The sequence below is a fragment of the Acanthochromis polyacanthus genome, chromosome 3, assembly GCF_021347895.1.
Source record: "Acanthochromis polyacanthus isolate Apoly-LR-REF ecotype Palm Island chromosome 3, KAUST_Apoly_ChrSc, whole genome shotgun sequence".
Classification (NCBI taxonomy): domain Eukaryota; kingdom Metazoa; phylum Chordata; class Actinopteri; family Pomacentridae; genus Acanthochromis; species Acanthochromis polyacanthus.
In genome coordinates this window covers 31364020-31380927 of record NC_067115.1, presented here as the reverse complement: position 1 = coordinate 31380927, position 16908 = coordinate 31364020, and the positions used below count along the sequence as shown (strand labels likewise).

Sequence of the window (16908 nt, the reverse complement as noted above, 5' to 3'; positions counted from 1 at the left end):
GCAAATTCAGCGTCAACACATCAGCTGGGATTCTACATCCCTTCAAGGCCCCCTGTAGTAGATCACTGCCTGATAGAGGTGGTGTAAAAAGAACAAAACCCATAATGACTAAAAAAAACAACACACATGACTAAAGGAGCATGTTGTGTGCAAGTAATCTAATAATTACATTAGTGTTTGCAGCAGTGAGTGTTTTTGGAGTTCACAGCTACACCAAAGTCACCAAGAAAAAAAAGTTGTTTTTTTTTCTGGAAGGGGGGGGGAATTAATTTACATTTGTAGACACAGACCGAGTTTATCATGTCCAAACTGTACTTAACTGATGGCATCACCTTAACTGATCAGCAGGTTTGGAGGACAGATCACATTTAGTGCAGGTCTGTTTTGAAAATCTGCATTAAGTTCAGTTTTATTAACTGGCTGAATCCCTACCAGCTCTGGAGACACTTCACTGGATGAACCTCCCCTGACCTTCCTGGAGAGAGGGAGGAAGAGTTTCTCTATGCAAACCTGTCATCATATTATAAGTGTTCCTAAACAATAAGAACAATAACAGTTTTGTATTATTAAAGATGAAAATCATACAAGACAAACATCAGATAATGCTCTGCTTCTCTGAATATCTGATCGGTCTATAATGACAATTAATCAAACTTACTACAAAATACAGTCAATGCTGTTTCCCTGGAGAAAGTGGAGTGCTTTTAAAACACGAAAAGCTATTATAAAAGTACAGATTCAAACTAGAAATCCAAGCTCTGGGATATTTTTCCTTCAAACCTCTACACTATCCAACAGCGCCCTTCAGCGGGAAAACACAAGCACTGCACTGAAGCCATTGCGCCAATATTATTTGTTAATGGTGTACTTTGTGCCTGCAGAAAAAAAAACACATTAAAACATGACAATTCTGTAGGAAACATTAAAAAAAAAAAAGGTTTTAATCCCAAGCTGATGGTTCGGCAATTAATCTGCTGTACAGGGTTAACTTATTTTACACTAAAATACACACACAAAAAAAACAAATCACCACAGTTTCAACCAGATGGTACAACAGTTACACACAGCTTCATCAGGACTATGGAGCAATTAGACTAATGAGAAAGAAGAATTACAAATTCAGCATGGGCAAATTACAGTGTAACATCGATCCTTGTTAAGAAAGAAGGTGCAACTGAAGTTTCTCTGTCAAACAAACAAAACAATTCCACCCACTGCTGCTCTCACAGTGTAGAGAATAATTACTCAGTGACCAGCAAGTAGAAACCGACCAAACAAACCATGTCAAAACAAGGCTGAGGGGCATTTTGTGTTTTAAATATAAAACAGTATCATACAGAATGCAACGGTTCCCATTTGAGTAACACAACTGAGAAAAACAGCATGAAACAAAACAAAAAAAAGAGACAAAAAATTATACAAAAATGTTACAAAGCGACAAAAAAATGACAAGCGAGATAAAAAAAACCACAAAATGACAAAAATGGCAAAAGCAAGAAACAAAACAACAAAAAAATAAACAACAAAAGCGAAACACAAAATGCCAAAAATAAGACAAAAAGCACAAACCAAAGAGGAAACACAAAACAACAAAAATGAGAAACAAAACAAGAAAAAGATGAGACATATGACAAAAAAATCCAAAAACAAAGCCACTTTTGGTTTTTTTTTTCAAAAAAGTTCTAAATCAGTGGGCCCTTAATGTAGCTCATTTTGTCGAGTCCAAAGCAACTCTTCCCTTCAGACAGTTTTCTAAAACTGCAGTTGGAAGAGGAGCGCCGGTGTTGTGAGACCACATGGAAAAATCCCAATTCAGGTTAAAAAAATTAAAAAAACAAACAAAAAGTCCCGTGTAGATCATTAAAAATATGACATTAACAAAAGTAAAAAAGGTCTTTCGGTTACTTCCAGCAAACCCATCAGTACAACATCCACAACACCTTCAAAACAAAATGCACCAGTAGCGTATTTCCAACACCAACAAGTATCCTCTATGAAAACATTACAACTGAATAAAATATGTGTCTCTATTACTGTCAGTTTCTGTAATAACTAGTGACCACAGAGCCAACTTGGGCCCATGTCACTACTCAGGTGTCGCTGAGCTGATTTCCAGCTGTAGGAGTTTGAGAAACATGCCAAAGTCATTTATATCTCAGCGCAGAAAATCCGGAACCGGTGCATCTGTACACACAATACAAAAAAAGAAATGAGCAGACATCAGTTAAGTCAAGCCATAAAGAGTGAAGCTGAAGAAACCAACAGTTATAGGAGCAAAAGTAACACTTCTGTAGTGAGTTAATTATTTTTTACTACACTATGTCCTTGCTATGTAGCAGTCGCCTCCTCTAAAGCATCAGTAATATAAATGTCATCCTATAAATTAAGAAACAAACCTCCATTGTTCTGTTACGTACATGCTCATAGAACTGGAGATACATCAACTAACTACTTTATATCATTACTTTTGGTGGACTCTGACTTAACATAACAATGAAGGGTCATTTAGTGGGTCTTTCCTGTAAACATCTGCACCACCTTGCACCTGCCCTGACTTCCTGCAGTGGAAAGCTGCCTCTTTTCCCTTTACTAAACCTTTATGGCCGTGCTCCATGTCCTGTAAAAGTTGTTGAATTTCTCCTGTAAATTACAAATGTTTCTTTTTACTCATATACATTTGTCAACTTTACATAACAGAAATGGTTTGTACTGGCAGATGACTGCAATTTGCATGTGTCTTAATATATTGTGCTATAAGAATAGTATAAAGTTAAATCAGATTCATGATTTGCCACAAGTATGACCCATTCTCTGCACAGTTTATGGTCCAATACTAGACCAAAATTCAGAAGTAATGACCAGACTTTAAAAGGTTACTGCTCATTTCTGCCAAAATAAACACTATTGTTCAAAGGTTTGGGGTCACCCAGACAATTTCCTGTTGTCCATGAAAACTCACACTTTTATTCATGTGTTAACATAACTTCAAAAAGGTTTCTAATCATCAATGAGCCTTTCAACAGCATTAGCTAACACAATGTAGCATTAGAACACAGGAGTGATGGTTGCTGGAAATGTTCCTCTGTACTCCCATGTAGATATTTCATTAAAAATCAGCCGCTTCCAGCTAGAATAGTCATTTAGCACATTAACAATGTCTAGACTGGATTTATGATTCATTTATTCTTATTTTCATTGAAAAATGCTGCATTACTTTAAAAAAAAAAAAGGACATTTCCAAGGGACCCCAAACTTTTGAACACTAGTGTACATACAAAAAACCCTCTGTCAACTTTCATTTACACCATCAACAAACATCTCAACCACTTTTTTTTCTTTAAATTAAAACAAACAACCCTTTCATGATCGTGCTGAAGAAAGATTTAAAAAAAAAAAGTTTTTAAAAATACCGGAAGACTAGTCAGACACTCGAGGAATGTAACATTTCATATTCAACAAATTCACAACCAGGGATCCCCTTAACTGATAAACCCATGAGAGTAACAAAGATTATCAATAATTAATCATGTTTTTCATATCAGGATGAAACATGAGAAAAATAAAGTAAGCTGCTCATTGATTCTGGATCAGCAGATCACCACCAGGAAATTACCACCCAATCATCATCCAGTGACAAGAGTCACAACACAACGTACCAAAAAAGTAAGAACAAGTTTAAAGGTGTAAAAACACAGACCCACACATACTGTACAACATGTATACATGTTCTACACAACAGCAGACTGTAAGCTCAGCTAGCTAGTGGTCATAGATTCTCATACAGTAGCTAAAATACAAGTTTCAAGTTATTACTGGCACAAGCAGGCCAGAACCAGCGAAGCCAAACCAAAGCAACCACCCTGGTGATCATTTGACTTCATCGTTCACATTCAGGTAAAGCTCAGCTATAGCTAACATTTAGCACCACACAGCACTGTTATTGTTAAAGCTTATAGTGACTAGTTTAGCACAATTAAAATTATTATCCTTGAGGAGATCATATTGTGAGCCACAGGGTGGTCAAAGAATATTCTTCAATATCTACTACCGTTCAAAGGTTAAGGGTTTTCTAATCACCAATCAGCCTTTCAGCACCATTAGCTAACACAATGTAGCATTAGAACACAGGAGTGATGGTTGCTGGAAATGTTCCTCTGTACCTCTATGGAGATATTCCATTAAAATCAGCCATTTCCAGCTGGAATAGTCATTTATCACATTAACAATGTCTAGACTGTATTTATCATTCATTTAATGTTATCTTCTGCTTTTCTTTCAAAAATAAGGACATTTCTAAGTGACCCCAAACCTTTGAATGGTAGTGTGCAAATTTTTCAGTTTCCTGAAGAAAATGTGTCACATTGTCATTCTGAGAATAAGTCATATTGTGCAGCTCTACATCCAATAATATTAAATATGCGTACCAGAAAGAAGAAAACAAAACAAAACATAATAAAGCTGACTAAAAATTGACCAAATTCGCTCCTCAAGTACTGAAAAAATTGACTTAAATAATTGCATTGTACAGTCTAAAAACACAAATGGGTAATTTTTAAAGAGATTTTAATGTTTTAAATAATCTGCAGTCTCCACTTTAGCTGTTTAGCCGATATCCATAGAGAACATCTTTTAAACCACAGCTGATCATTCAACTGCTGGCACCACTTCATCAGCAGTCTCTGAATGTCCTGCGGTCACCAGAACAAGTTTCTGGTTTGGTTTGGCTGAACTGGCTCAGGTTAGCACTGCTGTATATTAGTCACAGTTAAAATAGACTTACTACAATGAAGGCACTAAAGTAAACATGAGGAATAATAATAATACTGCCCAAGTCGTGTCTGAGATGAAAAGGAGGCATCGAGTTTCAGAGTGAGATCTCCTGAGGAGGAGAGAAACACATCCTGGACACCGAGGGAGAGTCCTGCTGAGAGATGAATGAGAGGAGGAAAGATGGAAGCATGGATGGGTGAGAGATTTTAAATGACATCTTAATGCTAAAATTCAGCCAATATGTCATTTGATATATGTACACTACCAGTCAAAGGTCTGGACACACATTCTCATTTAATGTTTTTCTTTATTTTCATGATTATTTACTTTGTAGATTCTCACTGAAGGCATCAAAACTATCAATGTGACACATATGGAATTATGTAGAAAACAAAAAAAGTGTGAAATAAGTCAACCATTTCAGGTGACACCTCATGAAGCTCATCCAGAAAACACTAAGAGTTTGCAAAGCAGGAATCAAAGCAAAGGGTGGCTAATTTGAAGAATCTGAAATATTAAACATGTTGTGACTTATTTCACACTTTTTGTTTACTATATAATTCCATGTTTTCATTCATATTTTTGATGCTTTCAGTGAGAATCTACAATGTAAATAGTCGTGAAAATAAAGAAAAAAACATTAAATGAGAAGGTGTGTCCAAACTTTTGACTGGTAGCGTATAAACAATCACAAAAAATACATACAAATTAGAAAAGTGTTGCCAAATCATTGTGTCAGCAGAACCCACATTTTACTAGTTTTGTCAGATTTTAAAATGGAGTATTTTATTAGCTTTTTTCCTGTTTGTTTGCCAAGTGAACTTACATCACAACAAACTATGATATTAACAAGTTTCTTTTAAGTCTGAGGAATCAAAAGATAGGCAAAAAATATTCTCCAAACACAACACTTCTTGACACGTGACCAGCCTGCATGTCCATGTACAAGTCAGCTGTTTGCTGACATGTTGTCAATATGCTACATTCTTATTACAGTACAAGTTAACAACTAAAGGAAATACTTGTGACGCTCTGTGGAGTCTGTTCAAATCCTGGTTTACTTGGAAAAAGTAAATTTACAAAAGAAAAGTAAGGTAATGTAAAGTGTTTTCACTCATTGACTGGCACAGAATATAATAAAAAGGTGTTTAATACTTGGATTTAGATTAAAGATGAAAGCATAGAAGAAAACGTCAACAAACCTTGGAAACCTTCACACCTTTGTCTTTATGAAAAGCAAAATCTGGGTTTTTTACTACCAGTCCTGCTTTCCCCAATACAGGACCATTTAATGGGCTGTTAACCTGCAAGTGCACACAGACAAACCAAAGTTAGAGAGGGTACGTCGTTTAGAAGTTCCTGAACAGAGCTCCCCTGTGAAGCATCTTGGTTATCTTTTGGTTAGCAAGGCGCTCCGTGTTATTTAATAGTCTGATAAATGAAAACGTTTTGGCTGATCTGTGCTGTTCTAACCCTAACCCTTGCAAAAAGCAGCAAACTCCAACACAAAATAATAACCAAGAAGACAAACATATCACATACACAAAAATAAACTAAAAAGGCTCACCGCTTGCAGGGTAACGTTCTCTTTTCCACATTTTCTTCCTGCTCTGGTGACAGCATCTGGGGAGACGTATCGGACCCGCCTCTCTGCTGTCAGCTGCTCACCTCGAGCTTTGCGCTGTTACCAGAGCAACAGGTGGTCAAAGGGTTAAAGATGTCCAGTTAACTTTAGAGTAGACAATGGTGAGTAAAGGGACCATATCTGATCATGAATCTCAGCTCCCCATGGTACACACTATCCAACATGCTAAGACAATTAGCAGAAGCCTTCATATATCAACACATCTCCATAGTCAATAACAGGCAAAAAGGTTGTTTCCACCAGTTTCTGTTTCACACAAAAAGAAAAGCAAGACTTGTTTCTGTAATACAATCCTAATAAGAGTTTCAGGGTTTTTTTTTTTTTCAAACATTTGTCAATTAAAAATCCTAAATATTTAAAAGTAGATACGAACTCAAATTTTTTTCTTGTTCAAATTTTTACAGACAGTGCTGATTTCATAGTTTTTGAAGTTGTAAAGAACATACATTTTGCTTTGTCTACATTTGAAACAAGTTGCAGATGACAAAGTTGTTCCTGTACTCTATCAAACACAAGCTGTGAACACTGAAAGGCCTCAGCAGGAGTGAGTGCTGTACAGTATATGACAGTGTCATCAGCGTAGAAATTAAGAGTTGAGATTGGAATATTCTGTCCGAGATTATTTATGCAAGTAGTGAATCATAATGGGCCCAGCACAGAACCTTGAGGGACGCCCTTTTTCACATGCAATAACTCAGAGCAAGAACCCTCTATCTGAACAGCCTGGGTTTTGTTTGTAAGATAATTTGCAAACCATCCAACTGCTTGTTGAGAGAGACCAACAGCTGAAAGATTTAGACCAGAGTACAGGATGTGTAGAGAAAAAAAAATCCCACAAATTTTTGTAAAGGGATCAAAGACTGGGCAGGTTAACAAAATACAATAGTGATATGTGTTAGAATAAATATGACCTATCAAATCACCAGTAAGCAGTGTGAGTTTAAGGGGCGCTGAATCATCTTGTTTCTACGATCTACAAGTTAATGCAAATAAAATGTGGAAATGATAACACTAACTACTTGATTTCTATTAATATACCCTTTGTCATTGGACTTTGCAGAATTATTTAGTACCTTGATGAGGCCGCCAAAGGAGCGGGAGCGGGGGTGTTTCTTCGTGGGAGCTGGGGGAGCCTGACGGTGCTCATTGGTAGGTGTCCCTGAGGTTGTCTGTTTGACTAACTGCATGTAAGACAGATTAAAAAAAACAGCACTTATATTCCATATTATAAAGACAGTGAACACACAAATTTTTATGTTGAATGTTAAGCAGCAAAAGAACTGCTTGTCTACACTTTAGAACAGAAAAAGGACTCTGAAGTGCACCTGTCGGACAAGTTTCTTCTTCTTAGCAGAGTCCGGCATGTTGTGGTGGACGTGTCTGAAGAGCTCCTTCAGGGCTTCTTCTGTGTATTGTTGAGCTGGTGACTGACACTGCTCCTGAGCGCCGGGGACCAGTGCAGCTGCCCTCTTCAGAGGCAACACCGTCCGCTGAGCAGGAGAGCTGCTTGCCGCCAACAGGTCCAGATCATCCTGATAGAGCACAGGGCCAGTCAGACTCAAAACGGGAAAAAATAAAGAAATAAATCGGTCCTGCTTTCTTAAAATAAGAAATATCTTTTTGTTTGTTATTGCTACATTAACCTCGTGTTTTACATTTTGTCTCACCAACTCTGCTTCTAATTTAACAAATGATTAGGACATCCATCAGACACATTGTGGCCACTCCAAATCCAAAACAAAGTTCTCCATCAGTGCCTGTGTGCTGCAGCTCAGTGCAGCACACAGGCAAACATATTTAGACAGATGAATTTCTGAATGGGGATCTAATTTGAACTCCTCTCACTAACCTTGGTCTGCAGAACCTTGGTCCCAGTGAAGTGCACTCGAGCATATTCCCGCAGGTAGACTGGAGCCTGAACAACATACAACAGACACATCACTCACTCACTCACAGATCAGTGATTAAATTTTCAAATCGTTTGATTGTACAGTCACGTGTGTGTGTGTGTGTGTGTGTGTGTGTGTGTGTGTGTGTGTGTGTGTGTGTGTGTGTGTGTGTGTGTGTGTGTGTGTGTGTACAAAAATCACCCTGAAGAGCTTCTGTGAGTGTTTGATGAGAAAAGCCATGCTGTTGTTCAGTTTCTTCAGATTGTCTTTAAGGTCACCCGCTGTCATCTGGAGAATCAGAGAACAGCATTACACAAAATATTTATTACTACTTATGGTATTCTAACCACTATGGCATAGACAGACTAAAATGTAGAACCACTGATAAAAGTTGCATATGTGTGCAGACTCCGAGTCAGAATATGTATGAGGATGGACAATGTTTTGATCCCAGTTGGACAAAAGTTAGACATTTTAAAACCTTTGTGGTGTGGCGTCAGCGTGTTACTTATTTTTTCTCACCATACCGCTTCCATTCAGTCTGCAGCTGAGCTAGCATATGCATTCCTCCAACGCTGATTTGTGCATATTCAATATGTACCTAGGAACCTTTTGCAAACACTGGTTTCTTGTAGGACTGGTCGGAGTGGATCTATTTTATATCTGGATTATATTATTATATATCTGTACGTAATTTATATCTATTCTATGTGCCTTAGACAAATTAACAAACTCCACTCAATTTAGAATCAGCTTAAAAACAAAAGCACAATTACTTAACTTTTTTATGTAATTGTAAGTAAATTCAGGTGTCCGGGGGTTAATAGTCTTACACCTATATGCATATTCCTTCCAAACAAAGACAGAAAATCAACCTTATTAACAGCTAGCATTTGATATATTGTGTCTGTACGCTGTGCTACCAGTAGTTTTTTTAAGTATTTGCATCCTCTAATGTGAAAAAAACAAACAAAATAAAAGCAGGAATGCTTGCCATCTGATACAGCTTGATTAAATGTGTAAAAAACAATTATGCTTTCAAACTGTGACAAATAATTTGTAGTACTTGCAAAGGTATTGCTACGTGTTCATAAACAACCAATCTTACATGTCTGGGCCAGAGGACGTGTGGTGCAAACATGAGGGCCAAGTTGAAGGCGGACATCTTGTTTTTGTCTTGCTGTTTGGCAGTGTGGTAGAGCAAGTCGAGCAACAGTTTGAGCAGAGAGCGGTTGGCCTGAGGTAGCAACAAGAAGAGAAGCTGCAGGGCCTCGACTTGACGCTCTTTGTTGGGTAGCGCAGTCTTGTTGCCTTGTTCATCAAACAAAGTCATGTCTGGGAGAGGTTGAGAAGAGGAAAATAAAAATAAATATGCAAACACAACAGACTACTCACGTCAAAATACACTGGTGCTCTAAAATGAGAAAATACATAAAAGTATTTTCTCATTTTCAGTGTGAGTGTATGCATTCCTACCAGCTATCTTAAGGTGTGCGTGGAAGTGTCTGTGTGTCAGCAGGGGCTCTGGCAGCTCCCCCAGGAAAGTCTTGAGCAGTGTGGCCACATCATTGGGGTGAAAGTCTCCAGATTCCAGGTCGACGTCAGCCCCGCTGTTGAGAAGCTCCTTCAAGGTCTGCTGCCGAACACTATTCCCAGGGACCCGAAACAGCCCCTCCACATGCAGATCTGTGAGTTAGAGCAGCTGGAGTTCAGCAAGTGAAACCCTCAAACATTCTATAATTCTGAATCGATTTAGTCTATTCATTTGTCTACTCGGGAAATACTGGAATTTGACGATTCTTTTTTTTAAACTGTGGCTAATTAGGACAAAGAGAAAACCTGTCAGCAATGCTATTCCAAAACAAATAAGTACTGTCTCACAATATGTGACAAAATTAGGAGTGTAACAGTAATTAAGAATTCACAGCTCAGCATGTAAAATTGAGAACAAAATTTTCCAATGACTCCTACAACTCTGACTTTTCTATGATGGAATCATTGAAACACATGCATCTTTGGTGCAAAAAAAGTATCTTTGTTCTTTCACTGATTTACTATAGGTCTTTGGGAAATATGACAAAATCTGCCGAGTGATAAAATTACATGCTTGTGTAAAACTTACTTGATTTATCAGTTTTGGTGAACGGCAGATAGTGTGTTGGCAGTCTTTCATAGTTGCGTGGCCTCCTAACTTCTTGTGAGTGATTATAATTGACCGCAGCTGCTGACTGCTCTGAGCCAATTTAAATATTTGATTCATTTAGTGTGGGAAAGTCTAAGGAGCTCAGCAAGCTTTTTCAAGATCTGAAAAAGCAAATCAATGACTTGAACAAGTTAGGAAAGTCATTCAGAGCCATTTTAAAGCAGCTACAAACAATTCTAAGTATAAAAAGTGCATGGTACAGTTGTGTTGCTGCCACCATCAGGAAGAAAACCAAACTGTCACCTGCTGCTGAGAGACAACTGATCAGGATGGTCAACAGTCAACCAAGAACCATCACAAAGCAGATCTGAATGAATGATAAGCTCCTGGAACACACTCATCCACAGTCAAAAGTGTGTTTTACATCTCCATAGGCTGACAGGCTGACCTGCAAGAAGGAAGCCCTTCCTCTAGAAGCAGCACCTGACCTTTGCTGTTGTTTATATGGACAGAGAAATGGCCTTTTGGAGGAAGTTTAGTGGTCAGATTAAATAAATATTGGGCCATTTGGCCCCAATGACAAAAAATATGTTTGGAGGCTGTTAACCCCAAGAACATAAACACTACTATTAAGCATGGTGGTGGTAGTATTATGTTCTGGGGCTGTTTTGGTGCCAGTGGAAGTGGTGCTCTACACAAAGTCAATCGGAAAATGAAGGAGGTTGTGGAGGATTACCTCCGCATTCTTCTGAAAACCTAAAACCATCAGACAAGAGGTTGGTTCTTGGACACAGTTGAGTGTTCCAACAAGACCAAGACCCCAAACTGTTGAAGAAATGGCTAAATAAGGCTAGAAATAAGGCTTTAGACTAGCATGGAGACAGGCTTGTAAAAAGAACTGTGATTAAGTAATTGTGGATATTTTGACTCACTTTTGCTGAGGTACTCAATAAGCTGGTAGATCTGAGCAATGCAGCTTTCTGTCAGTGGGGTCCCAAACACAACACCTTTATCTGTGAAGGTATTCAGAGATGAATGTGAGTGATAATGTTAAATTACTGAAATAGAAACAGCTCTTCCATATATACATGTACAATGAGCAAAGCAACACAGACAACATTATCATTATTATTTTGTCTTTTGTGTGTCACAATGCCGTCTTCATGTCTGAAACAAGCTACGTCTGTGCAATTTACAAGACAGCACGGAAATCACAGTAGACTGGTTGACCTCTTACCTTTGCGTTTGAGGAAGTTGAAAGAACGGAAAAAGCCTCCGTTTCCACCTGTTGGGGTTTTAGGGCTCTCCTCGCCGAGGAGCTGGGCAAACTCTGTCCCAGGAAGATCTATAAGGCGAGTAATGTTGCTTAGCACCAACTCTAGGAAAACATCTGGGTTTTCATGGCGGAGCTTCTCAACAAAAAAATCTGGGTTGAAGATGACCGGTGGTCGGCCAGCATGAGAGCCCCCTGGTGATTCCTCACGATTGATCACCATGCTGCATGTACCTCTGAAGGGGAGACACAGACAGATTATACACACATGTATGAATTGCATGTGGGAGGGTATCATAAGTGAGCACAGATTAGGTAAAAATAAATGGACCCATTAGTGTCTCATCCAGAGAAGCTTGCAGTCTGCCTCTCATTCACAGACACAGCCATGGCACTTAATTACCATAAAAGCTGACCTAACCATTGGAAGTAGTTTTTGGTTCAAGCTCAGTCATTTTTATTATATCAGGAACATTTAACACCACCCAAACACTTCAGGAAAGCACAACAGAAGCTGCATTTCCTGTCTGCAGGAATTCAGACAAACAAGAAATGATGATAATAATACTAAGGAAAAGAACTATTTTAAAGATTTGTAGGAACTGTGCTTCCAAACTCACCTAGCACTACAGAACATGTAAGTGGGCTTAAGGAATTGTCTGGTACACCCACCCATACTTCATCACAGCTCAATGACAATAACCTCAAGACTACAGGATAGTTTCTACTTCGAAAGTAACCAGTCACCTACACATGATAACACAAAACACTAGCCGTTAAGTGCTGTAAATAATCTTTCAATTGCACTGGTCACACAGCTACAGTGGGAAAAGTACTGTGGCTGTTCAGTGCTCATATATAGCACAAACTACAGCTCACATATTCTGAAGCAGGGACTAGTAAAGATTTATCAATGCAGTATAATGGCTTTGTATTTGCATCGAATGTAGTTGTGTAACGACAGCAACACATCTACTGGTGTAGCTACTTGTGACACAACCATCACAAACTACGACTTCAGAAATTACTACAATAGATAAACCAACACCTCAACCACGATTTTCACAGAACAGTAAAAACAAGTTTGCAGGGTAATGTATAATGCTACCATCCCTGTGAAAGGTATATGCGTGTAGAGACACTTGGGAGCATCGATTAAGTGTGCAACACTGGATAAGCTGCTAAATTTAATGAAGCTAATGTGAACTGGCACAAACACACACACACCACCTCAAAGTCCCTCAGATAACAGTGCGAATGTTGGCTTTTGCTAGCTAAGAATTTCGACTAATTTTCGGGACAGCTAAACGTTTTAAACGCAACGAAGTCGTAATTAATCTAATGTGTAATTTCTGACGTGTTTAGCAGCTAGCATTAGCTAACGTTGTGTGGCTACTTTAAATGACTTCGTCTGACGGCTGGAGTGACAGTTGTTCTCACTGACGTAACGTTACCCGTTTAAAACCTGAATAGTTAATGCCATGAGGAGTGCTGACTCTACGTTAATGTAAACAACAGTGAACATTTATAAATGAAAGCCTGAGTTCATTCTTACCTTCTATTTTGTGTGTTTTCATCGACATCCTTCCCTGCCGCCATGTTCCGTTTGAATCCTCCGCTGTTGTCCTCCAGGCAGCGCCCACATCAACAGTCATTGGTGGATTCTCGAAGATGGGCGGGGCACACCGGCTCTGATTTGCATGTCGCTCACTGCGATTGGTCTGTTTGAATTCACAGGCTCTATCAATGGAAAAACAACATCTGTATGCAGCAAGGACTCATCAAGAACTCTTGATAAGCAAACCTGCAAGTACACCAAAATAACAATTGCAACGTCAGATTTTTTTGCAGTTCAGTTTTTATTTTGTGTGTGTGTGCATGTGTGTACATACATATACACACATATATATGCATACATACAGTGACGTGAAAAAGTATTAGCCTCATTCTCAAATTCCAATTTTCTGAATATTTCCTACACTTAAATGTTTAGGACCATCAAACAAATTTAAATATTATACAAAGATAACCAAAGTAAACACAAAATGTTTTTAAATGATGATTCAATGTTTTAAGAGCAAAAAAGCAATCCAAACCTACCTGTCCCAGTGTGAAAAAGTAATTACCCCCCTTGTTAAATCATGAATTAACTGTGGCTAATCACATTTTTTTGGGAAAGTGAGTTCAATTTCACTGACCACACCTAAGCCTGATTACCTCCAGACCTGTTCAACCAAGAAATCACTCAAACAGAATCTGTCAGACAAAATGAAGTCGGCTGAAAGATCTCAAAAAGCTGCGACAAAATGCAACGATTCAGAGAAATTCAAGAAGAGATGAGAAATACAGTCACTGAGATCACTTGTTGCAGCTGTTGCTGCTCAGGGTGGTCCAACCAGTTATTAGGTTTAGGAGGCAATTACTTTTTCACACAAGGCCAGGTAGCTATAGTTTTTTTCCTTAATAAATAAAATCATCATTCAAAAACTGCATTTTGTGATTACTAGGGTTATCTTTGTCTGACATTTACATTTGTTTGATGGTCTTCAACATTAAAGTGGGGAACGTGCAAAAAAAAATAAGAATTTGAGAAGGGGGCAAATACTTCTTTATGGCACTTTACACACAGACAGGATCATTCCGCCTCAGTTCCCCAAATTTTAAAAAAAGTGTGACCCTCTGATATTTGTCTTTTTTTTCTGTTCATGCATATGTTCTTTAGTTATCATGTGTAAATCTGGGGTTATAGATAACATTTGTTTTTGAGTTAAAATTTTACAAGGAAAGTAGGAACATCAATTTTTGTGCCATTTTCTTTGTGTCAGTCCATGGAGCAATGTTTGAGGTACTGTAACTTCAGAAATAATGTAATGCTTCCAGAAATTTTGCAGTTGATTTGTACATATGGTCTCTAACAGTATAGCTATGCTTTGATAGAATAATACAGATCAATTATATGATGATGGTGAAAATCTTGTCAAAAAATAAATAAATGTTACTGTCTACTTTGATAATCCACACTTAAAACCTTTATTTTTTACTCTAACAAGAATTTTTTTTTTTATGTGAGGGCCACCACTACGAGCTTTATCAATCTAGAGTATGGTGCCTTTCAGAGCTATACTTCATAAGAAACGCTACACACACCCATCAACAGGGTATTTCTTGGTCTGATTCTCACAGTTCTCACTTGCCCCTAAAAGGAAGTGATATTGCATTAATGGACCTGCAACAGATGCAGAGAGAGTGACTCAGCTAAGTGCAACTTCATGTTTATATCAAACCAGCCTGATGAGAGATGAACAAGTCTGTTGTTGCTAACACCATCTGAAAATGTTCTGCTTCTATGAAACACTGCCATGAATGTGTGTGTGTACTCATGTGTGAGTGCATCTTAGTCAAAATGTCTGTTGTTCTTTACATATCCAGCTCTGCAGGTGAAGGTCAGCAAATTTAAAGCCAGCTGACACAGTGATAAAAGAAGTGATATCTGATGAATGCACCTTTTATTATAAAGACACCTTTGGTTGTGCTATAAAAGGACTTGGAAATTGTACATCTAATGCAGTATGTGAGTGTGTTCTGTTCTGTTGATATGTTTTACTGTCATAACTGCATGTATATTTATTATTGGCTATTCCGTTCCCCCCACCTGTCTTTCAAGTAGTTACAGTATTAATACTTGTTGTGGAATTTCAGCGAGGCCGAGAGAGGATGAGGAGGCAGACACAGGGAGACACACTAGAGACTCAAATGACTTAAGTTGTGAGTAAGATTTACTGATCAGGAGAAGTGACACCAACAAAGCAGCAGTACGTACAAGCAAACCCAGCATCAGTTCTGAGGATTCTCTCTGATCTTTGCATATATTGTATTTGGCAGAAGGTCAGATGTAGATTACAGACTAATATGGAGACAACAAGTCTGAAATTCTGAAGTTCTAGCAATTAAAAAACATTTAATCTTTCAGATACCCATTATAATAACTGCAACATCGTGTCCTACACCACGAGAAGCATTTGTGTTTTTAAGGGCTCTTCTGTGGACATTCGTTGCACATACACCAGTCACCCACAACATTCTGACCGCAGGCAGGTGAAATGAATTAAACTGATCATCTTGCTATAATGTAATATTCTGCTGCTCAATCTTGAGTCCTGACATTGATGAGAATGTTTGATATATACAACTCACCGAAACACTGTAGGTCAAGCAGCCCCTGAACCTCCCACGCCTCATGGCAACTTCAGTGGTTGCCGCCCTCTGCAGAACAATGCACTCCACAGATCCAAATCTTATTGAGCATCTGTGGGATGTTTCAGGACAAACGTGATCTAGGTAGGTTCCATCCTGCAACCCACCAGACCCACAGCATCCACAGGACATCCCCAGAGGTCCCGAGTCCGTGCCCCACTGGGTCTGAGGAGTTTTAGAAGCATAAAGGGACCAACACAATATGAGCCATGTGGTCATAATGTTAATGGATAATGCCTTATCGGTTTATTTTGGTAATCGAGCTAAGTTATATGTAGCATTCAAATTCTGGTTCAGTCCTAAAATTCTGCACAAGTGACAGAATCTATCCCAGTCTGAGGATGTTAGTACAGACCCTAAGTATGTAGGTCAAGTTCAGTTGAGGGCGTCAGGAGGAGTCACCACACTTACAATCAGCTACCTGACAGAGAGTGACTCCACTGAGTATCTTTTCAAATTTCAAGTACAACACTTTGAATGGGGCTGCACAGTGGAATAGGGGTTAGCACTTTCGCCTTGCAGCAAGAAGATCCCTGGATCACGTCCCGGCCTGGGCCTAGGATCTTTCTGCATGGAGTTTGCATGTTCTCCCTGTGCATGTGTGGGTTTTCTCCGGGTACTCCGGCTTCCTCTCACAGTCCAAAAATATGCTGAGGTTAATTGGTTACTCTAAATTGCCCGTAGGTGTGAATGTGAGTGTGATTGTTTGTCTGTATATGTAGCCCTGCGACAGACTGGTGACCTGTCCAGGGTGTCCCCTGCCTTCGCCCGAGTCAGCTGAGATAGACTCCAGCACCCCTGCAACCCTAATGAGGATAAAGCGGTGTATAGAGAATGGATGGATGGATGGATGGACACTTTGAATGGAGGAGTTGCTTACATGGTACAACTCTGACTGTCACAGGTACGAATCCACACAAAGTCACTACACATG

General features: G+C 38.8%; 1 protein-coding gene across 3 annotated transcripts; it reads right to left on the bottom strand.

Annotated features, from left to right (window-relative positions):
- Positions 1 to 928: 928 nt before the first annotated feature.
- On the bottom strand, positions 929 to 13319 carry arhgap19 (Rho GTPase activating protein 19). 3 transcript variants are annotated; one of them, XR_007941122.1, is made up of 13 exons: positions 13276 to 13319; positions 11685 to 11956; positions 11380 to 11460; positions 9781 to 9990; positions 9413 to 9639; positions 8506 to 8592; positions 8265 to 8330; positions 7741 to 7947; positions 7489 to 7596; positions 6338 to 6451; positions 5973 to 6074; positions 4781 to 4924; positions 929 to 2184 (listed from the first exon to the last, which is right to left on the bottom strand). XR_007941122.1 is itself a non-coding variant. In XM_051946213.1 (12 exons), exons 1-12 carry the CDS (start codon positions 13317 to 13319, stop codon positions 4865 to 4867), a joined length of 1578 nt encoding a protein of 525 aa, XP_051802173.1. In that variant the 3' UTR covers positions 929 to 4864. The 3 variants fall into 3 exon arrangements, 2 of the variants coding, with proteins under 2 accessions (XP_051802173.1, XP_022071010.2); XM_051946213.1 differs by having other exon boundaries at positions 929 to 4924; XM_022215318.2 differs by having other exon boundaries at positions 929 to 4921.
- Between the last annotated feature and the right edge of the window lie 3589 nt (positions 13320 to 16908).